This window comes from Triticum urartu, chromosome 4 (genome assembly GCF_003073215.2).
Source record: "Triticum urartu cultivar G1812 chromosome 4, Tu2.1, whole genome shotgun sequence".
NCBI classification, from domain to species: Eukaryota; Viridiplantae; Streptophyta; class Magnoliopsida; order Poales; family Poaceae; genus Triticum; species Triticum urartu.
The window spans coordinates 611,677,211-611,701,544 of NC_053025.1; the positions used below are offsets into that span (position 1 = coordinate 611,677,211).

At 44.2% G+C, this 24,334-nt stretch overlaps 1 protein-coding gene and 1 pseudogene across 1 annotated transcript; one reads left to right on the forward strand and one right to left on the reverse strand.

Annotated features, from left to right (window-relative positions):
* Positions 1–3,431: 3,431 nt before the first annotated feature.
* On the forward strand, positions 3,432–7,364 carry LOC125553213 (annotated as a pseudogene).
* Positions 7,365–10,798: 3,434 nt separating this feature from the next.
* On the reverse strand, positions 10,799–12,224 carry LOC125555002 (probable LRR receptor-like serine/threonine-protein kinase At3g47570). Its single transcript, XM_048718331.1, has 3 exons — positions 12,006–12,224; positions 11,342–11,753; positions 10,799–11,209 (listed from the first exon to the last, which is right to left on the reverse strand). Exons 1-3 carry the CDS (start codon positions 12,222–12,224, stop codon positions 10,833–10,835), a joined length of 1,008 nt encoding a protein of 335 aa, XP_048574288.1. The 3' UTR covers positions 10,799–10,832.
* Positions 12,225–24,334: the final 12,110 nt, after the last annotated feature.

A 24,334-nucleotide genomic window follows, 5' to 3' on the forward strand; every position in this document is an offset into this window, starting at 1 on the left:
ATATCAGTAGTTCAGCTCATGGTTACCATGCTAGATGCTACTCATGACTTGAGGTTGTTCATATTTAATTCGCTTGAGACTCGCAGCACCAATTGCCTCCTTCTGCACATGCCGTCCATCGATCGATGCTGGTCAGGTGACAGGTGAGCCTTGCAACTACTGAGCACGCACCCACCACCCAGTTGTTTCCTGGCTCTTTACGGCCGGCCGGCTCCATAAAAACAAACGCAGGCGTAAGAGATAGGATCAAAGCTCTCAGGCAAGTTGTGGTTAACTATTTCTTTTCTGAACACCGTGTGTCACTTTGCTTAATGGACATGCTAACTAACTACTACTCGCAAAATATCATCATGGATCCATCGTGATTAATTAGTACACAAATGCGTCCACCAAACGTGAATTAATTAGTACAGTAGTACATTATGTACCGGTGCTCTCTGGCACCAACCACTAGTTTGCTCCTTCGATGTAGATGCACATGCTACCTGCGTGACTCTTCACGTGGTTGCCAACGTTAGCTGAGCCCTCTGCTGCTTATTGCTCCTCCTCAATTTTCCTGCTAGCTGAACTTGTCCGAGTTATTTCCGTATAACTTGCAACACCAATTAGTTGCTGGTCATGTCGGGCTACAAGCACAAAAATACTCCTTCTGTCCAAAAAATTTGTCTCTCAAATGAATGTATCTACCACTTGAGGAACAAGCGTTTTCGGATGAAGGGAGTACAAAAATAAGAGAGAGACAACTTAGTGCAGTGCTACAACACAACTGTGTCTTTGATGAAAATCTGACGTTCAAGTTGGTGCCCTCCACGTAAGAAAAAGTAGCTAGAAATGGCCGTTAGAATGCATGGCTGAAGGTACATTTTGTGCTATCGTTTCACAAACGTGAATGGAGTACTAATAATGTATACGTCGTATATACAAGGCTCTTCCAGTTGGGATGAGGCACGAGCTGTTCCTGAAGAGTTTGTGCGGTGCACATGCATGCTAGCGCGTGAACATTCTTCATGTGCCAGCCGTTATTGTGTGAACCAAACAAAAGTTCTGCAGGGAATAATTGTTGCTCCTCCTCGTTCTCCGCTGCTCATGAACTAGAATACTACTCCCTGTCGGAAACCTGACATGACTTGTTTTAATACGGTTACGCTTAACCCTACTTAATCCCTCATTACCTACTCCTAGAGGAAGAGGTTTATCTCCTCCGGGGCATTTCATATCCATCGTCGTCCAGCCTAGCTAAGAGAATGTACAACCGGAGCCTTCAAAAGTCTCGTCGGACAGCCTAATCAAAGTCATCCAGCCGTATTCCTCATTTTGTTTGGACGTGTCCGGGCCACAAATCCTCATATTCAAACCATACACAGAAAGAATATGAAGATATTGGACGCCGATATCCACCACACGTGTGGTATATTAGACATGCGCCCACACATCATGTGTGACATAAGCGGAAGGCAGCCAACACGGATTGTGTGTGGGCGGATATTAGAATTGCCCACATTTGTGGGCGCAACTACTTCGTGCCACACGCACAACAAATACTATTCATCTTCACCCCGCGCGAAAAAAGCCCACACGTCCTGGTGCAGCTACGCTAGGTACCCGCGGGATGATGATTTAGTTGCCATCCTGGATGCGATTTAGTTGCCATCCTGAATGGCAGATGTAGTTATCTGGGATGGCAAGTGTAGTTGTAAAAGCATGGGAACTCTATCTGTTTTGGTTAACTATAGTTGACATGTCTAATTTATGGTAGTTGTCGCGTGTAATCAAATCATAGTTGTCGTGTGTGATTAACTACTTGCCACATATGGTCAAACAGTAATTGCCATGTGTATTTACCTAGTTGCCACGTGTGGTCCAACCATAGTTGCCATCTATGGTTAATCACAGTTGCCATGTGTGTTTATCTGGTTGCCACGTACGCGCAACAGCAGTTGCTGTCTAGCAAAGAATCATAGTTGCCATGTGTATTTACCTAGTTGTCACGTTCGCGTAACTGCAATTGCCATCCACAACGTAGGAGTGTCGTGTGATAGTAGTTCAACCACACGCGCATGGACTAGATGGTGGTTGTGTGGGCAAAACCTAGTTCGCCCACACAGCGCAGCTGGCAAACAGCATGGTGCGGGGTGTGTGGGCAAACTCTTCAACGCCCACACACCAGCCCCGTCCTACGTGGCATGCAAATTCTACCATAATGTGTCAAGATTTGTGCAAACTGCACTGGACGATGATCCACACGTGTGGGCTTTAGTATTTTCGAAGATATTTGGGTATACCGGGCAAGGTGTCATGTAGGATTTGACCCACTGCGGACCACTTTTCTCTTTCTTTCTTTTCTCTCTCTTTCTCTGCATCAATCATATGTATGTGACCGGACAATACAAGGAATATAGTTGTTTCGCAAGAAAAATGAAGGTCCAAAATAGACGTGCTTGGGCACGTCCGAGGACGTATGGGGAGTCAAATTAAGCAATTATGATTGTAGATGCTCTAAAAAATTAATTGCTCTTTGTTTCTAGCTGCACCTGCCTGTGGTTGTAGATGTTCTTCTTTTTTCTTTTCGATTTTTTTCATCAAACATCATGATCGTACAAGGAACACTAGAAGTAAAATAAAATAGATCCAGGTTCATAGGCCATCTAATGAAGACTATAAATACTAAAGCGAGTCAAAGGCGGCACCGCCGTCATCGCCCCTCCCTTACCAGAGCCGAGAATACCTTATTGTAGTACATAGTTGGAAAGTCATCATCCTAAGACCTCAAAGGACCAATATATCAGAACAACAAACCATCACTAATGAAGATAAATATAGACTAGAGGAATCCAATCTGCAGACACACAAACGTTGACGAACGAAGACTGAATCCAAGGTTATCCGCCAGAAACAAACACCGACCGAACACTGCAAGATCATCGGAGACACATCTCCACACACCCTCCGACGATGCTTGACGCATCACCATGACGGGGCTAGGCGTGAAGAAGCTTATTCTATTTTTATCTTCAGGGAGCCACCGCCATCATGTTTTTCTTAATAGGACACAAACCCTAAACAAACTCGAAAAAACATCTGAAAATGAAATAGGACACAAACCCTAAGCAAACTCAAGGATCAGCTTGAAGATGCCCAAGGAAATACGAGCATCACCGGTGGGCAACGTGCTCATACATTTACGTATGATCAGTTTGCCGTGAAGTGATCAATAACGCTGATCGAGCGACCGTCAGATGTGATGAATAATGCTGATCGAGCGACCGTCAGATGCATGCAGAGTTTTTTTCCTTTTTCTTGGGAGCGTTCAGCTGCCAGAGTTGACTGACTTGGAAAGACCCGGGTCGCTCGGCTGGGTGGAGCTAGATTCCACTGCTATGCGCTACGGAACGGGCCTGCTCAGTCCTCTCCTCCCCCACCGCCGCCACCTTCTCCTGCTCACCCACTTCCTCACCCGCCACCGTCTCCTCCCATATGCGCATCACTGGACAACGAAATCTAGCGATTCGTGACGCCTACCCATTGGTCGTTCCTCTTCCTCGATCTACTTTCCCCCACACCCAGCAGCACAAACACACAACGAATTACATAAATGCAGTGGTGAGCTAGGGGGCTTCATCGATGTCAGTGGTGAGCGCCGCGCATGGCGTGCTGGGTCCGCTGCTGGGGAAGCTCGCCGACCTGCTCGCCGGCAAGTTCGGCCGAGTGCGAGGTGTCCGCAAGGACATCCTCTCCCTCCAGGCCGAGCTGACCAGCATGCACGCCGCGCTCCAGGAGTACACGATGCTCGAAGATCCGGGCGTTCAGTGAAGGCGTGGATATCGCTGCTCAGGGAGCTCGCCTACGATACCGAAGATTGCATCGACAAGTTCATCCGCCACCTCGGCAAACACGGGCGTCGCGGCGGCTTCAAGGAGTTCTTCCGCAGCACCGCTCTGTTACTCAAGACGCTCGATTCTCGCTGTGGGATCGCCGACCAGATCGAGGAGCTCAAGGCCCGCATCAAGCATGTGAAGGAGCTCAAGGATAGTTACAAGCTGAGTGAGACTGCTTGTCGCAAGACTGAGCATGCCGCCGTGGATCCTCGGCTGTGTGCTCTGTTTGCCGAGGAGGCACACCTTGTGGGTGTGGAGGGTCCAAGAGATGATCTTGTCAAGTGGATGTTGAAAGAAGAAGCAAATAGCTCCACCAAGGATCCTAAGGTGTTGTCAATTGTTGGATTTGGTGGGTTGGGGAAGACAACACTGGCAAATGAGGTCTATCGCAAGATTGAAGGGCATTTCGATTGTCGGGCTTTTGTATCAGTCTCACAAAAGCCAGTTATAAAGAATATTATCAAGGATTTGATCTACAAAGTGCCTTGCCCTGATGAATTCAGAAAAGATATTGAAATTTGGGACGAAGCGACATCCATTGCAAAGCTAAGAGAACTGCTCAAAGATAAAAGGTAACTTTAATTTCTGTTGTTATTTTTCAGAGCATTCTTTACAATTGTCTTCACAATCTTTGGTAGTTACTGGTTACTGTTTCATGAACAGTTATATTTTTCACGTGAAGAAATACAGAGCACAATTGTGACTTGTGCAATTCATCCTTGTCACTTGTATTAGAATATATTCCATATACAATATTCAAATAAGCATTAAGAAACAATGTTTGCAGATAAAAATATAGCAAATAAACATTGTTTTTGTGAATGAGCACTAGTGTTCAACTTAAATTGTATTGAAGTGGTGTGTGATGAAATATTGATGGAAACATAAGCAAGAACCAAGAAGTGTGTCCCACTTGTTAACCACTCCAGTACATGAAGCATTTGCGTCATTGGAGTTTAACTGCATGTTTATTTTTGTATTTGAATTCCTTTTCAAAATCAGCTAACATCATCTGCTACTATTTATTAGGTATCTTGTCGTAGTGGATGATATATGGTCTACCCAAGCATGGAGCAGTATCAAGTGTGCTTTTCCAGACAATAATTGTTCTAGCAGAATTATAACTACTACACGCATTATTGATGTGGCAAGATCATGTTGTCCTGGTAGTGATGACCATGTGTATGAAATGGCAGCCCTAAGTGATCTTCACTCCAAAAGATTGTTTCTGAAAAGAATTTTCGGCTCTGAGGACCACTGCCCTGATATGCTGAAAGAAAGTTCAAATGAAATCCTGAAAAAATGTGGAGGCCTACCACTGGCAATTGTTAGTATATCTAGTTTGTTAGCAAATAGACCAGCTGTCAAGGAGGAGTGGGAGAAGATTAGAAGATCAATTGGTTCTGCACTGGAAAATAACCAGAGTTTGGAGGGAATGAGTAAGATACTGTTACTTAGCTACAATGATCTTCCACCTAATCTCAAGACATGTTTATTGTATTTGAGTGTATTCCCCGAGGATTATGTGATTGATCGAAAAAGGTTAGTGAGGCGGTGGATAGCGGAAGGATTCATCTCTGAAGAGCGTGGTCAAAGCCGGCAAGAAGTCGCCGAGAGATATTTCTATGAGCTTGTCAACAAAAGCATGGTACAGCCTGAGGACGTTGGCTATGATGGAAAGGCTCGTGCTTGCCGAGTCCATGACATGATGCTAGAAATTATTATTTCAAAATCAAATGAAGATAATTTCATTGTTGTGATAGGTGGGGGCCAAACGAGTTTGGCAAATCGTCAAGGTTTTATTCGGCGGCTATCGATCCAGCACATTGATCACGAGCTTGCACATTTACTCGCACAAGAAGATCTAAGCCATGTTCGATCTCTGACAGTAACATCGTCAGCTTGCATCAAACACTTGCCTAGTCTTGCTAAATTTGAAGCTCTACGTGTAATGGATTTTGAAGGTTGTGAGGATTTGGAAGAGTATGATATGAGAAATATTGGCAAATTGCTCCAACTAAAGTACCTAAACTTTCCAGCCACGAGAATTTCAAAGCTACCGTCAGAGATCGTGTTGCTACGTGACCTAGAGACACTACATTTTGGAGCCACACCAGTGGAAGAGTTGCCAACTGGATTCGCTCAGCTGACGAAACTACAACACCTAATTGCTAGAGGTTGGACAATTATACCAAAGAATATTGGAAATATGAGGAACTTACGGGACATATCAGGCTTTAGTATTACTGGGAGTCCAGCAGATGCGGTGGAGGATCTTGGGAACCTGCCAGGTTTGGAGGAAATTGATATATATCTCGATGGTGGAGAATCTGACGAGTTCAGGAGGCATGAAGAAATGTTACTTTCCTCACTGTGCAAGCTTGGTAGCTGCAAGCTCCGGTCTTTAAGGATAAGAGGGAACGATGGTTCCCTCGAGTTCTTAGGGTCTTGGTCCCCTCTGCCAATATCCCTTATTGTATTCTATATGGACATCAGCAACTACTATTTCACGAAAGTTCCAGAGTGGATTGCTCCATCACTCACCAACCTTTCTTACATAGACATCAATTTAGCTGAATTAACAGAGGAAGGTCTGGTCACTCTTGGGGAGCTCCCAGCTTTACTTCGCCTTGAACTGTGGTTCAAAAAAAGACCTGATGATAGGGTTATAGTCCGAGGATTCCCAAGTCTGAATGGGTTTGGCATCCATAGTGCTTATACGTCAGGATACGTCACATTTGTCAAAGGGGCTATGCCTAAGCTTAAGAAGCTTGATTTGCTTATCAATGTGTTTGTGGCAAAAACATATGGCTTCTATTTAGGCATCGAGCATCTCACATGTCTTCAACAAGCAACGGCGAGGCTTGACAATAGGGGCGTTACACATTCCGGGAGCAAGGCTGCAGATGCTGCGATCAGGGCTGCAGCAGGTGCTCATCCAAACCATCCCGCAGTTACTATTTATGAGGAATACGAGTGTTCTGAAAAGGACAGCGAAGACACTGGTGGTGAAGAGAAAAAGAGCAACGAAGATGGTGACGCTGATGAGAATTAAGATGCTCATCTTCCGAGTGGAACGATCCTCATCACCAACTGCAAGAGGTATTAATACAGACCCTGATCATTCTTTCCCTTCTTTCTTTTACCATCAAAATGCATCTTTTGTCCAAAACTGATTTTGGCGCCAATATATAGGATGATGTGCGGTTGGCTGGGTTACTTGGAGACTTGGAGTGGCATACTGAAGGAAGGCCTGAAAATAAGAAGCTGAAGCAGGGTGATGGTCACATTCAGAAAGATGGCGATAGTGGTCTGGTTGCTAATTACTACAATCAATTCCCATTGTTTACTTTTCACAATTATCAAGACATAATATTTCTGTTTGGGCATCCTGGAATGTGGATTATTTCTGCTGAATACTCTTCAAGATAGAGATGTAATATTGATTCGGGCTTTGCCCGCTCGAGAATTAAGCTATGTTTCCATTTGGGACCGAGGCGTCGTATGGACAATTTTTTACTGAACATGTATGATTTAGTTATCTGAACGTGTCTACTAGCTAGATTACCCGGTCCTTTTGTGAGCTCGTTATCTGAAGCAGTGTACATGTATTGTTTTTCTAGATTTGATTTTCACACACAGCGCATCTATTAGTGCACATGCGTGCTACTGACATGCTTCGTTGCTTGGAATGTCATGGTGATTGGTGAAGGAGATGTGGAGCTACTTCCCTTTGTGCTTTCAGATAGAGACAGGAAAAACATATGCAGAAACAGGGGACACCTCCAAAGAGAAGCCATCTCTCAACTCACGTTACGTTGCTGCTTGCTTGCTAATACTACGTATATATGTATGAAAAATGGTGCTGGGTTTCCCTTATTCCAAATACAAAACTCTCGAATGATCCTACTGCAATCAGTGTGCTGAAACACAGTTAAACATGCATGCCTGCAACCGCTGCTGCGGCATAAATACAGTAACTGAAGATGAATTACCGTTTGGTTGGCGGGCACCCAAACGTACGCTGCAGGCTGCAGCAGGCACCGCCGAGAACTTTGCCTCCAGGTAGCCCTTCCATTTTTCGTTTTCGAAAACCTTATTTCCATATCTAAAAAATATATGAAAAAGTGTGCACATACATATAGCACATGTGTACTATGGACGTACAAATATTCATAATAATATATGTCCATATGCGGTGTACGCTGGTATCTGGAACTGATCAGCATACACATGAAGGAAAATCATTCAGCCAACTGGAACAGAATGCAGTAGTGCCTAACCAACATTGAATCCGAAGATGTTTGTTTCAACAGAGGGCAGACCTAAGAGGACAGTTATAAACCAAGCAGTACAAGTATTTCAAAAATGGTAAAAGGATTGGATATCTTTTTTATAAAAGTATATCAAATGTACGGGCCAATTTCACATTTTACAGCTGGAATATCAATGATGCATTGCATAATGGAATAGCTGCTCTGTCAACTATTTCATACACGGGAACAAGGAAGTAAAATAAATAGGCCAACTGGTATATGGTAATTTTGCAAATTGTAAAGTATGAGCATTAGCACTTGTTAGGCAGCACATAAATTCAGTGGAACTTGAACTAAAAGTCCATCAACACATGGCCAGGGCTTGCTTTTCACACTATTGAAAATTCACGTATTTCATCTTTGATCCATCTTTCAGGTGGGCAAATCAGCAAACAGGTGGGGGGTCACGGGCAAGGGGACACGAGTTCTGGAACGAGTTGATGAAGATGTCCTCCGCGTCCTCCAACCCTTCGATCTGCCCGACCACGAACGACGGAACGTCTTATGGGCACGCAGCGCGCTCCCATCCACCACTGGCAGCCCCACGACTTCCACGGAGCAGGTCTGCGACTGCGAGAACAACACAGCCTAAACCATCATCACATCAACAGGTTCAGTTCAGTAGTACATCTAGTTAATTCTCTTGCGGTGGGATATGAGGTCACTTGCCACAGCTTGGGGACGTCTTGAGGCGACTTGGCGGACACGGCGAGCTGCTCTTCCGGAGAAAGGCCATCGAACCAGGGGAAAGGACATGGACAGTTCTCATGACCCAACCGAACCGGATGCTTGACGCCTCCTGCCTAGAAGCGGCGGGGGCGGCAGGGGAGTAATGCTACACATACATAGGTTTATATGGGTTTTACAAACAGATGGGTTGTGATTGGAGGTTAAGAGGAGGAGGGGCCCATCCCCATGAAAATCAGGGGGAGAGTGGTTAGTTAGAAAGAAAGAAGTCTAGTCAGCGTGTAATTGCGTGTAACTCTTTATATGTTTCGCATTATTGGGCGACAGGGTGGTAGTTTTTTTAGACAACCGGCGGCTCTTTTCTTTCAATATATATAAGCAGCCGCGCATGGGCTTGCTGGGCCGGAAGACAAGCAGCTGGATAACTATTTTTAATTTTTTGTTTAGAATTTCTAGAATTGTGCTTAGTATTAAAAAAATGTTTGGAATTTTATATATATTCAAAAAATAGAATAAATTTAAAAGTTGTTCAGATTTCGTGAACATTTTCCAAATTTGAGAACTTTTTCAAATTTGCGAACTTGTTTCAAAATTCATGAATCATCTTCATGTTTATGAATATTTTCAAATTTGTGAACGGAAAATTGAAAATCAGGTACAAATTTTGACAACGCGAACAAATTTTTTAAAATTGTGATGATTTTTTTAATTTTAAACGCTAAACACTTTCAAAATACATATCGAGCATTTTTATAATATAGGATGAATTTTTTTGTAAAACACTAAGATTTTTTCTAACACATAAAACATATTCTAAGAAAAAACCAAAGAAAAGGAATGAACATTTTAAAAAAATTGAGATAAAAATGAAAAAAAAAACAGTTGACGAAATGAAAAAAAAGAGAAACAAGTACAGTGGGTGGGCGCGCCGAGAGGAACCTTTAGCAAAGGCTCGTCTATTCGCAGCACACGGGCTGCAACTAGGATTTGCCTGAAAACAATGTGGATCCCCCGCAGCGGTCTTCCTTACCTCCTCCGGCTAATTTAAGCACTTTCTTTAGTCACCACTCTTCCGGCTTTTTTAGTGGCTTCCGTTTCTTTCTTGTGTTTACCGGAATGAAAGGTCTTTTGGTCCAAACAAGATCGGAATGAAAGACATAACTGCATTCTTACCTGCTGAAAATGTTTCTGAGAATTACACAATCTAGAACTTTGTTCCACAGCAGTATTAGGTTGCTTCTACATTGTTGAGTTTTTTACCTGCTTTGGATTCTTCAGTGGGGAATATTAATGCGCATTCGGTTATCGACATGAATAGTGTGATAATTTCATGGTTCCTTCTAAAATCCGTTCACACACACATGTATAATTAGTTCAGTGAGTTCACATTAATCTGGATTGATATCAGTGAAGTTCATGTACGGATGTAACTGAACAATCACGCTGTTGAAGTTGAACCATGCAATATCTACAGAGGCACGGTAAACTGAATCAATCTTGGCTTCCTGTATCAGTACAGAGTTTTGCTGACTACTTATACAAGCATCTGCAGCTAGAAACAGATAAGCCTTGTGCCTCTCTTTCGTCATGTTCAGATTTCAGAAAGTGTTCAACTGTCAGTGTCAGAGGAAAATCACGACCAAATATAGTTATGCATGTCAAATGTGAACTCGTATTCAGAGTTTTGGGAACATACGGGAGGAAGAAGATATGCTCCTCTGTACTCTCTTTGGTCTTGTTCAGTTTTGTTCATGACCAAAAGGGAATGAGAATGTTTTCTCACAGCCAGAGAGAACAAAATTGTGTCTAAACAGCTATACATGCCTGATGTATAATACAGCAAAATACGACTTATTTCAGTCTTGCCTATACCTGAAGTTATGTGTGGTTATTCTAAGTGCAGATGTAGAATATATATAGACGAGACACAATTAAGCAAGCACATGAGATCGGTTCACTGTGCTGCACTAGTTGACATAGTTGCTACCAGTTTGGTGTACTCGGCTTTGATCTTCTTCAGCGTCACGACCACGTCGCGCATTGTCATCCTCTGGTCAGGAGAGTCGCTGGAACAGCGCAAACCCACCTCAAAGACTGACGCTAAGAAGCCATCGTCCAATCTGCAGCCTGAAATTGAGGAGCCATGTAGAAGTTGGCGGTCAACGACTTGGACAAGATCCGCAGGAAATGCCCGATGAACCCACTGCCTAAGAGTTAGTTGTGCGTCGAACATGACATCGGTGGGTCTTTTTCTGGTGAAGACTTCAAGGAGCATGATTCCGTAGCTGAACACGTCACTTTTCCTTGAGGCTTTTCCGAGTGATCCGTACTCTGTTCAACAGGAACATAAATGAAAATTTGAAACATAGTGATTCTACTACATTGTTTTAGGTGGAGACACAATAATTAATGGTTTAATAAGTATATGGATGAAAACATAACAAGAGCAAGCTAATTATGTACCCGGTGCCATGTACCCAACTGTTCCAGGCATACTCGCAGATATCATGGAGTTGTCATCTAGAATCAACCTTGCAATGCCAAAGTCAGCCACATGTGCTGTCATCTCATTGTCAAGCAACACATTGCTAGGCTTCAAGTCACAGTGCAATATCAGCTTGTAGTGCTCATGGTGCAGATACTCCATCGCCATAGACACATCGAGCATGATGCCTAGCCTCTCAAGGAACCCTAGGTGACATGAACTATGAGACCGGTGTAGGATCATCTCTAAGCTGCCTTTTGGCATGTACTGAAGCACTAATGCTCTGAAGTCAAGGTTGGAACATGTGTTGAGTATTTTTATCAGGTTGCGGTGTCGCGCCATTCGAAGAACTTGACACTCCGCAACAAAGCTTCGGATAGCGTTCTCGAGCTGCATGTCAAAAACTTTTACGGCGACAACCAGGCCATTGCTCAGTTGTCCCTTGAAGACTTTTCCAAAGCATCCAGATCCCAATATATTATCCTCATTAAAATTATTGGTCGCGCGAATGAGTTCATGATAGGTGACTATATGAAGGTCTATGACATAATTTGGATCAATAGAAGCTTTGATGTCTTCCTTCCTAAGTTTCTTTCTGGAACATAGGTATACAGAAATACAAATAATGCTAGCAGCTAGGGCGACTGTTGGGACTAGAATTTGTAACAAGTGTTTATTACTTGAGCGAGATCTTTCGAGGCATGGAGGATATCTTAAGCGTGGGGCCCCACATAGCCCGGCATTTCCTATCAAAGACTGCGAGGTGAGATTTGAGAAAACACCCCCCTCAGGTATTTGGCCTTCTAGACTATTGAATGAGAGGTTCAATGTAGCTAAGTAGGTAAAATTGGCAAGGAACATGGGTATGGTGCCGGACAAATTGTTAAATGAGAGATCTAGTGATGCTAAACTTTTTAGCTTTCCCAGTGGACCTGGAATTGAGGCCTTGAAGGAGTTATGTGATAGATTTAGGTAGGTTAGCATATCAAGCTCTCCGAATGAATCCGGGATGCTTCTTGCCAAGAAGTTAGACGATATGTCCATGTAAGTTGCTTGCCTTAGGCCAGAAACATCGGCTGGTAGTGCACCAACAAAGAAATTGTGAGGAATATCTAGTTCAATAAGTTTATCTAGGTGGAAAAACCTCGTGGGTATCGTGGAACTTAACTGGTTATTGGACAAGTTGGTGTATTCTAACAAACTAAGATTACCAAAGTTGCTTGGTATGGAGCCTGAAAATTTGTTTTCTTGGAGATACAAGCGTTGCAAGTTCCTAAACATACCGATTTGTGTTGGGATAGGACCTAACATTTCATTGTTGGATAGACGGAGGAACACAAGATTCTCCAACATAGCGATGGATTCTGGGATTGTTCCGGTGAGTAGGTTCCCGTAAAGATCTATTCGTTCAAGGCCGCTTATGTTTGATATTGATTCCGGAATTCCACCTATTAAATCGTTGTGTCCTGCCCAAATATTGGATAATTGTGAACTTAAGTTTCCTAGATGGCTAGGGAGGATGCCTGTGAAAGAATTATTTTGTATAGCAATTAAGCGGAGCTGTCCACATTTGAAAAGGGATGGCAAGAAGTCCAGACCCCCTTCAAAATTATTGTTCGACAAACTAAGTTCTGTCAAAGCTATATTATTTTCAAATATTCTTGGTACTTGACCGGACAATTGATTTGCTGCCAAAGCTAGGGAAGACAGTTTGGATAAATTTCCAAGGGAAGCTGGAATTTTACCTGTCAGTTGATTGTATCCAAGAGACAGTTTGGATAATTCTTCCATAAGACCTAATTCTAGTGGAATCTCTCCTTTCAAAGTGCCGTAGTGTGGGTCGAGTGAAATAAGACCGGTGAGATTGCTAAGAGCAGTTGGGATCGTGCCAATAATAAGGTTATTAAAACCCAAGGAGATCCACCATAGGTGTGGCAATTTGGCTAACCATGTTGGCACAACATCCACAAAGGAATTAAACTGCAATCAAGTGCTTGTGCGTATTGGCATGAGGCAAGCCCCGAGGGAAACGGACCAGAAAATTTGTTAAGGGCTATCGACAAAAATTTCAACTTTGGCAGGCTAAAACTTTCATTACTTGGAAACATTCCAGTTAGGTTACCATTATGTTCGAACCTAGACTTGTTGTACAAGCCTCCTGGCACTAGACCGGAGAGTTGATTAAACCCCACGTCAATGACCTCAAGCATAGATAGGGATGCAACGGATTGCGGAATAGGACCTGACAGGGTGTTATTTCGAAAATCGATGTGCGTCACAGAAGGCGTGTTGTTGAATATATACGATGGTATCTGGCCACTCAAGTCATTTTTACGCAGATATATTGTTCTAAGGTTGTGCATACGCATCAGCAGCTCAAGCGGGATTTGGCCAGAGAGTTGGTTATAAGATAGTCTAAGCATCTCGAGCCTCGTGAGATTTCCTAGCGTAGTAGGTATGACGTTTGTTAGGCTATTTAATTTAAGATCGAGATATCTAAGACGGTGCAGCCTACCAAGTTCGGCTGGAATTGAACCCGTGAGATTTGTTCGGGTGAGATCGAGCAAAGAGAGAAAAGAAAGGTTACCTACGTGAGGTGCGATGGACCCAATGAGAGGCGTGCCTGGCAATGATAGAGCAATGACACGTTGCCTGCGCCGGCTACACAAGACGCCGACCCAATGGCAGAAAGATGTGCCGGTGGTCCAGTTACCAGCGAGTACACGGCGAGGGTCGGCGAGTTAGTCAAGCATGCAACTAACGGCGACGAACGGCGGAAACAGGCACTACAGGTCGAAACGGACAAAATCTTACGGCAGCGTTGCAACAGACTTGTGGATCATGAAACGCATGGAAAAGTACACGTATAAAAGTCACATGACGATCGATATAATATTTTGTACAAGAATAATGGAGTGCAAGCATAATTTGGGGCACGAGAAAAGATAGCTAGTGAGGCCGCGTGTCTTTTCTCTCGACGTGTTTTCTTGTTTGTTGGATAATACGATGGAATTTATTCTTTCATGGCAACATGTGCACGTTTATTTTGCTAGACTGCTTTTCCAACGCCGCCTTCATATCTGAAGAATCGTGGAGGCAATGCTTGGCTATACAGTCCCAGTCCTGGGTCACAAGCGGATCGACCATTCAGTCTCAGTGCTGCGTCGCCTTGCCGGCGGGCACACGGCGCGGCGAGCGTCAAAACACAGCTGTGCAGAGCTATCCAACCTTGGCCCGAGCGGAACGTCCAGGAATTTACCCCATCGGAGCGGACGAAAACCTCTACACCAGCTTTGCAACTAGCGAGACTTAGTCGACCATTCCACGGAAGTCATGAACTGGCTCGCCGGCTGACACACGGTGCGGCAAGCATAGCAACAAGGCGCGGAGCTATCGAAGCTTCGGCCCGAGCGACACGACACTGCTAGAAAAGGCACCGCGCGCACGTCCAGGAGATGCCCGATGGGAGCGTACTAGTCAAGCGCTGACCAGTAATATCTTTGGTAACGTCACGGCCGGGCTCAGGGACATGCCAACATTCACGTCTCCGTTACAGGATTGCTGCCTCAGGATTTGTAATAGTTCTGGTCATACGTGGACGTGGCTACGTAGCCTCGGCCTGTAAATTTTCTGGGTTTTGTTCTGGGAAACAATTCGTATCAAGTAACGGTAAGAACAGTCTGACTTTTGTTTTTCTTGCGAAAAAACTTTCAATCTATTCATCTTCAATTATGGTAATACAACGAACACTAGAAATAATAAAATTACATCTAGATTCGTAGACCATTTAGCGACGACTACAAGCACTGAAGTAGACAGTCGGAGTCAACCTTGTTGTAGTAGACAGTCGGGAAGTCGTCGTGCTAAGGCCCCGTAGAACCAACGCACCAGAATAGCAACCGTGACGGATGAAGAGTGTAGATTGAAAGGATCCAACCTGAAAACACATGAACGAAGACAAAGCTCTCGTGCCGACTAGATTGGGCTATAGCCACTTCATATTTTATATTGATATATTGATGTGCCACCCTACGAAAATTATCAATTTCTACGGTGTCAATTATATATCGTGCCGACTGCTATACTCATGAACTCCGCAGCTGCACAGGCTAATTAAGAGCATCTACAGCCAGACTTGGCAAATCCGGCGTGTTCGCGAGCACTGACCGGGCACCCCTCAAATGTTACGCCGCACATCCACATACCTCAAATTTTGATTCTCAAATCCACGCACGTCGATCATACGATACAAAGTTGTCCGAATTTCAAAGTTTGAAACAACGCAAAACAAATCATAGTTTAACAAAACCGGACATGCCAAAATGAAATCAATGTCCTCAAATCTTTGACCAACCGGACCAAGTTTTGACCAACAAGATGTCCTCCCCGCTTTGTATTACAAAGCAACCATCACCGATACAACCAACGATAGGTGTTGGGGCGAAAGCAACACAGTCACGCCCAAAAGAACACAAAAGAGAAAACAAAAGAAGAAACAAATGCGAACAACGACGGATCAACAAAAACAATGGAGATCCACAACTGCCGCGCCCACCGGAGAATTCCACCACACTCCAAGCACTCTGGACCGCCGCATACCAAGCAACACCTTCAAGAAGAATCGCGACGCCGACGACGCTGCTGTCCGGACAAGTCCTAGGGTTCCCCCCGGTACACACAGGGGTGTGGGGGAAGGGGTAAACCCAATGTCCTTCAGAAAGGCATGGCGGTGCCCACAGGCATCACCGCGTCGGTGCCGGACAAGCCGGCAAGGGTTTCTCCTGACCACCAACCACCCACGACCCCAAACGATCCATCGCGTGCCACCAAGCACGCCGCCCACGAACATGCGCCACCACGGCCGTGTAGTCCCCATCGCCTTCTCATCGTGGCAAACGAAGCGAGACCAGTAGGAACAGAGAAGGCAACCAGGAATGAGGAGCGGCAGCAACAGCATCCACGTGAGAGGAGACAACCTCCACCGCCCGTGGCAGGAACCGGCTGGACGTAGCAATAGGGGCAAACCAGGCACCCGTGACCATAAATCGACCAGGGGAAAGGGGAGACGGAGAAGTGGCCCATGGCCATGGCCGGCACTCGTGCCGGCTCCAGCTCGCCCCCGAAACCATGTTTCGCCCCCGCGCCGAAGGCCCAAATAGGCTCGACCGAGCCAGAAACGGGCTCGTGAAGCCCTCGTCGCCACGCATTGGAAAATGAGATCTATCGCAAGATGCAAGGGCATTTCGATTGTTGGGCTTTTGTTTCAGTCTCGCAGAAACCAATTATAAGAAAAATAATCAAGGATGTGATCTACAAAGTGCCTTTTCCTGATGGATTCACAAAAGATATTGAAATTTGGGATGAAACAACATCCATTGCCAAGCTAAGAGAATTGCTACAAGATAAAAGGTAATGTTGACATATGATTTTTCATAGAAAATGCCTCATGCATAATTGTCACTATTTTCGCCAAAAAAATTATTTCATGCAATATTATTGCATGTTGTATGCAATGTGGGCATGATAAGTATGTGTAATAAACCGCATGACGTGTATACACAAGTAATGTGCATGTTGTCAATTAACTAGCTGGAGCATGAATCATTGGCAATAGTTGTAGTTTCATCGCCCTGCTTACTTAGTGTATCTCCTAATCCTATATACTCCCTCCGTTCTTATATATAAGTCTTTTAGAGATACAAATGCAGACTACATACGAAGCAAAATGAGTGAATCTACATTTTAAAATATGTCTATATACATCCATATATAGTTTTTATGAAAACACTAAAAAGACTTATATTTAGAAAAGGGGGGAGTACCTAATAGAGTGATCCCACTAACTTATTTATCTCATGCAAGGACGCCACATTACATACAACTACTGATGTGATAAGGACCACATCAACATGCAACCATGCATCAAAAAAAGACCAACCACCACATGAAACGATGCATATGAGAAAATATTTTTCATTTTATCATTCCATGTATATTCAACAAATATTTTACAACTATACATAATCAAATATAATAAGTCATATGTATTTTTAATTTTGATTCATGTGTTATTAATCTAAATATTTATATTCCACACAATCAAATCTCATTGAAATATATTGCAACCGATTCCACAACAACGCGTGGGATATTAGTATACACAAATAAGCAGTATGAAAAAAATGCTTCCATGTCATAAAGTAAGAAGTGTCAAATGAAGTATTTTTGTGATTGAGAACTAAACTTCTACTTCTTGTTATAGTTAAAATTTCAATGAAATAGGCATGCATGAGTGCATACACAATAAAATATACAGGCGAATGTATAACACCCGTACACTTACTAAAGACCTTAATTTATATCATTACCATAATTGGTTGACATCATCTACTAATATCTTCTAGGTATATCGTCATAATTGATGATATATGGTGCACACAAGCATGGAACACTATCAAGTGTGCTTTCCCGGAGAATAACCGCTCTAGCAGAATTATAACCACTACACGCATTATGGATGTGGCAAGGTCATGTTGTCCTGGTGGTGATGACCATGTGTATGAAATGGCAGCCCTAAGTGACTTTCACTCCAAAAGTTTGTTTCTCAAAAGAATTTTTGGCTCCGAGGACAACTGCCCTGATATGCTGAAAGAAGTTTCCAATAAAATCCTAAAGAAATGTGGAGGCCTGCCATTGGCAATAATTAGTATATCCAGTTTGTTAGCAAATAGTCCAGCTGTCAAGGAGGAGTGGGAGAAGATTAAAAGATCAAGGGGGGCACTAGGGATCAGACTACTGATCCCTTGTATTTTATCAGACTAGTGTATAGCCATTGGATTAGATGGATGAGAGGCGTCCGATTGCGAAATAAAAGCCCACACAGAATTAGTAGGCCCCTTGCACTGATTACGTGCTTCCTCATAACTGCACCCGTAAAGCAGTCTGATGTCCCATAAACCATGGGAAAATGGCGTGACTGATGAGTGAAAAAAAGGGCATATAGATTGTTTATTATTGTTCTTTTGGATTATATTATTTCTATTAATGGAAGCACCACCATCGTAGCATAACATGGTGGATGCATCATGCATGGCGAACATGGTTCCGAACCACTTGATGCATCCACCTTATTTTACCACGATTTGCATCCTACTTACAAGAAATATGCATCCACCTTGGGTGCCGTTTGCATTCAGGTTGCATTAACAGATTTTTGCTAACGCCATGATGGAAATTTGGTTCAGTTTAGGAGAATCTTTTGTACTATGTACTGATGTATTTCCCGTCAAAAAAAATGTACTGATATATTTTGCTTCCCAATCAATATGACACAATTTTGATTGACTAGAGAATTGTTTCCATGGAAATATGGATTTGTTTCCATCGATTAGAAAATGTTACATTTATTTCAAACACCATGGGGATATGCTTCCATAGCTATCAACCATTGCTTCTGTTAAACTTAGTATTTGCTTCCATGGTGATCATGAAGCGATACAAATAATTTCAAGTGGTAATCACGTGTTTTACCATCGTTCATATTACAGGCTTCCAGCATATTGCTGGTGCAAATGGTGTAGCATGAGAGCTAGTGTGTCCGCACATTCCATTGATGCCGAGGGTATCGTGGCACAAGGCCATTTTGAGGAGGCATATGAGAATCCAGTGAACCATGATTGGCGTTGTGTAGCGTAAAACATATGTAATACAGAAGCACATACAAGAAAACAAGGAAACATGCATTTTTTTTTGAAAAAAATGGTGTTGGATAATATTATAGTTATTTAAACAACAAAAATAAAATAGTACAACATCATTGTTTTCACATCTCTCTAGCCAACATCACAGAGCATGCTGAATGGACTATCTGAAATGAAATGCGAGCTGGACATCATCAACAAGGCAAATCACGTCTTGGTTGTAGTGCACTCAACATCTTTACGACACATCGGGTTGTAGCGGAGAAATCTGTTGTTGCAGCTCTCTCTCATCTACCTGAACCCTTTCGCACGAACGATCAGAGGAAAAGGAGATAGGAACAAGAAGACACAGTGGAGCACACGATGGACTCGGATGTTTTCTGGCGCACATACGCCGCCGCACGAACGGCACACTTCCTTGAGCACGAACTCCAGCCAATCTGTTACAACGTACAGGGGGGTTTTATACCTGAGATACTTCAGGGGACGCACCCACGATCTCCCCCACGCAGAGCACCAGGGCCTGCCCACTCTATCCGCTGCGCAAGACATGCACGAACACGTCCAGTTCGCGGTGAGCCCGCAACGAACCCCACTCAGCGCGCCCTCCTCACTCGCCAACAGATTGACTACACACACGCCACACACACATGCGCACACACACCCGAGCCCGCCACGGCCGAACCCGATGCGGCCACCGCACGCACGCACGCGCACCGCGCCTGACCTGTCCGAGCCGTGGCTTATTTGCCCAACACTTCACCTCCTAAGCCACGGCGTTGCCGCACGACCTGACGATACGAGCCCTGCCTCGTCGGCGTCGTCTCGGCGCCATGGACTCCTCCGCTGCGTCTCCGGCACAAGCGCCTCCACGGTTGTCACGCCGAGCCGCCGCGACCTCTGCGCCACCACGCAGGTCCTTCGCGACCTCCTCGTCTCCGCGACTGCCGTGCCCTTCGCGCGCACTCCCCACGTCCCCGCGCTCCCGGCCCGCGCTCCCGCCGCGCACGTACGCGGTCTGCGCAACCAGGTCCAGCGCCTCGACGCGGTCCACTCCCGCGGTCCCGACGCGCCCAACGCGTCCGGTGCGCACCCATAACACGCACTGGTCGCGCCCGGCTCGTCGCCGCGCTTATTGCCCTTGCACCGCTGCGCCGTCAACCGCAGCGCAGCGCCTCCACGGCTCGGTTTACAAGTCCTACGCGTATACCTAGGTTGTCAATTTTTATCACCGTAATATAAACTATATAACACAAAAATATACCTTTTGAAAGTAGAAATTCCGAAGTTTATGTTGGTATATTTTTTGCAATATATGACTTGTATTAGGTTGGTCAAATTGACGACTTAGGAATACGCGCATGCCCTATAAACTGAGAGAGAGGTAGTACTACGCTTTACTTTGCATGCAAATACATGAACATATGAGCAAAAAGGTAAGAAAACGTGACCCTCTTTCAGTGAAGCATAAAATCAGTACATGTAATATTGGGCTGTACCGTAGCACTGGCCGGGGCACTCACGCTCACTGTCGCCCGCCGAGAGTAGGCGTCCCCGGCACCGGCGTCCGCATCGTGCAGGTCGTAGTGCGCGATCACGTACTGGTTCGTGAGCACCACCACGAGAGTGCCTTTCTTGGGAACGCACCGGACGCGAGCTAGCAGACCTCAAGCTGCCGAGGGAGTAGTGCTCGTTTAGGACCTGACCGGCCAGAAGGACGCAAATCATCGTGTTTGAGGCGGCGGCGCCGCTCGCCGTGGCGTTCGACTGCAGATTTGAACAAATTAATGGAATAAAAAGTCAGGTATTAGGGCAGCAGTGTGCGGGTCTTTGACAGTGATGAACCCTTGAAGATTTTGTCCGGCGATGGTGTAGTATCGATCGAGAGAGAGAGAGAGAGAGAGCTGAGATATGGGGAAGATGAGAAGAGTCGGTTAGGATTTTTCAGGAAAATCGGTGGAGATTTATTCCTTCAAGGGAGATGAAGGAATTCAGTCCGAGTATTAATTCATATCGTAATCGAAGCGGTTTCTTTGTTCACGTCCCATGTTAATAGCTATCAGTGGAACCGCTGCATGTACGTACTTATTGCCGTTTATTAGGCATCGCTAGCGATGAATGCTTCCTGCTTGATGCAGAGTCTAGCGATAGACATTTTTTTTGTGCCAATTATCTGTTGCATCCGGGAGGCTACCGAAGATTAATAAGCTCACGGTACTTAAGATGGATTTCAGAAGATTAAGTAGGATGCATGTCTCACGGCTGATTGGGTGGAGAATTGCAAGATTGATTGGCTGATTTTGCAAACTGATTGATGATGTGGCATAAAGCTAATGTGAACATTGTGCATGATGAAAGAATAGGTAGAAATGAGGAGCAATTTCTTAAGAACGTTAGATATAGCTAGCAAGAGTGGAGATGGATTTATCGAGAATTTATGCAGAACCTCATCCTTTCCGGAGCCTGAAACGCGTCGCATCAATCACGGCGGCCACAAATGCATCGATCAATGGTCTTGCCAGGAGCCACACGGCGGGCCAAGCATAGCAACAGGCTACGGAGCTATCAAACCTCGTCCCAAGCGACACGGTCTGTATATACAAGCCTGATTCGGACGCTCAAATGAAGCATGCACCGCACGACAGGGGGATACCCGGACGAAAACCTCTACTTGCATGGAAGCCAGGCCACCATGCCCCTTGCCGGCGGCCACACGGCGTGGCCAGCATAGCACCACGGTGCGGAGCTATCGAAGCTTGACCCCACCGACGACTCAACTCGAAAATCCAACACAAGTCCCACAGAAGCCAATACAAACGTCTCTACGATGAAGAATTGGCTGCTTCCCGGCCTAAGAATTCCAATTTGAAGCAGACATGCAGTCCAATAGTATTACTGCAGACATGGAGTACGATCTGCCAACGTCAACATCTGCTACTAGCAATTATACACTGAAACTAAAGATTATTCGGAGTGCTAGTTCTGGCACAAGGTCATGAATCCCCTATATGCTGGTTTATGTTTCGGGACATGTGTGCTATGCAGCGTGTTTACGGCTTTCCGTATACAATTCTAAATTAAAACAATATTTTTGAACGAATGGAGTTACAAATTCACGCTCTTGTATTCCAGCATGGGCGAAATTCGACATGGCCCAGCGTCCAGCAAACCCGAAGTTAGCTCAATACTGAGAGCAACTAATTAACGAGCGCTCCTTCGGGAGCCTCGCAACGATCATCGTTACTTGGCGCACTCTCAGCCATTCGCCTCGTGTCGCGCTCTGAGTGCTCCCTTTGAAATTTTTTATTACTTTTTCACATGCGTTTTCAGCATTTTAAATGGTTTTTTTTCAGGTTTTTTCTACGTTTTGATTTTTCACCGGTCTTCCTTAGCTTTCGGACCAAAAAACAATTTTTTAAAAAAATTATTTTGCGCGAAAAAACGCGTTTTCTTTTTTTCTCTTTTGCGAGAGTCACGGTTTTGCTTCCACGAGAGGCACGGTTGTGCTTTCGCGAGAGTCACAGCCGTGCCTCTCGGAAAGGAGTAAAAATACGCGTTTTCTATTTTTTTCCTTTCGCGAGGGTCACGGTTTTGCTTCCACGAGAGGTACGGTTGTGTTTTCGTGAGAGTTACGGCCGTACCTCTCGAAAAGGAGAAAAAAATACACGTTTTCTGTTTTTTTTCTTTCGCGAGAGCCACGGTTTTGCTTCCGTGAGAGGCATGGTTGTGCTTTCACGGGAGTCACGGCCGTGCCTCTCAGAAAAGAAAAAAAATACGTTTTTTCTGTTTTTTTCTTTTCCGAGAGTCACGGTTTTTCTTCCGCGAGAGGTACAGTTGTGCTTTCGCGACAGTCACGGCCGTGCCTCTCAGAAAGGGAAAAAAATATGTGTTTTCTGTTTTTTTTCTTTTGCGAGAGTTACGGTTTTGCTTCCGCGAGAGTCACAGTTGTGCTTTCGCGACAGTGACGGCCGTGCCTCTCGGAAAGGGAAAAAAATACGTGTTTTCTGTTTTATTTTCTTTCGCGAGAGTCAAGGTTTTGTTTCCGCGAGAGGCACGGTTGTGCTTTCCCGAGAGTCATGGCCGTGCCTCTCGGAGAGGGAAAAAATACACGTTTTCTGTTTTTCTTTCTTTCGCGAGAGTCATGGTTTTGCTTCCGCGAGTGGCACGGTTGTGATTTCGCGAGAGGCACGGGCGTGCCTCTTTTGGAAAGGGAAAAAACCCATGCTCCCGATTCGGTTTTTCCGTCCGGTTTTTTCGTCCAGTTTTATCATGAAAAAAAGTTCGTCAAAACCTATCAACATGGGATCTAGTTTTGAAAATCTCGACGCAAGGAATCCAACGGTGAAAACGGTTCGAGATTTGGACGCACGGTTTAAGAGATAAAACGTTTTGAATAAACAAATCTACGAAAAAAGGGAAAAGTCACATGTTGCAACAAGTTGTGCGCCACTTGTCGCGACATGTGAAGGTGGAGTGATCTTTGCTACGAGTACTCTTTAATTAATGATTTTGCTCAATATTTCCGTAGAAAGGCTCTAATAAGTGAAGCCCGGATATTTTTGTCATAACCATCGACCCAGGGAGCTCCTAACGGGCGCCTTCGCTATCTGGCGTTCGGCTAACCGCTACGCCATGTCGTTACTAGTGATCAAATGCAGCTCCAATAGTTTACAAACTACCTACCCATACATGAGTTTCTTTAAAAAAGATTGAAACTCGACAGATTTTGAAAAAAAGTTCGTGGACATGCAAAAAAACATTGCCCCTATTCAATGAAAAGTTCATTAATTTTAAAAACGTTCATCTTTAAAAAAAATAGTTCACAGGAAATGAAAAAAGTTCATGAAAAAATTGAAACAAATTCATCAATTTTGAATTTTTTTCACAAAAGTGAAAAAGTTAATCAATTTTCAAAAAAAGTTCATCGAATTTGAAAAGAGTTCATAGAATTTGAAAAGAAGTTCATCGAATTTGAAAATTGTTGATGAACTTTTTTCATCGAATTGAAAAAAGTTCACTGAATTTGAAAAAATGTTCATTGAATTTAAAAAAGTTCATCAATTCTGGAAAAGGTTCACAAATTTGATTTTTTTATCAGTTTTGAAAAACAAAACTCAATGACTTGAAAAAAATTCACGGATTTAAGAAAAAAAAGAGAAAAGAAAGAAGAAAAACAATCAGACAAGTGAGAAGAAAAGAAGGAGAAAGTAAGAAATGCCAGAAGAAGTTGTGTGGGCGAGTGGTTAGCACAGGCTATATGGTACAACGAGA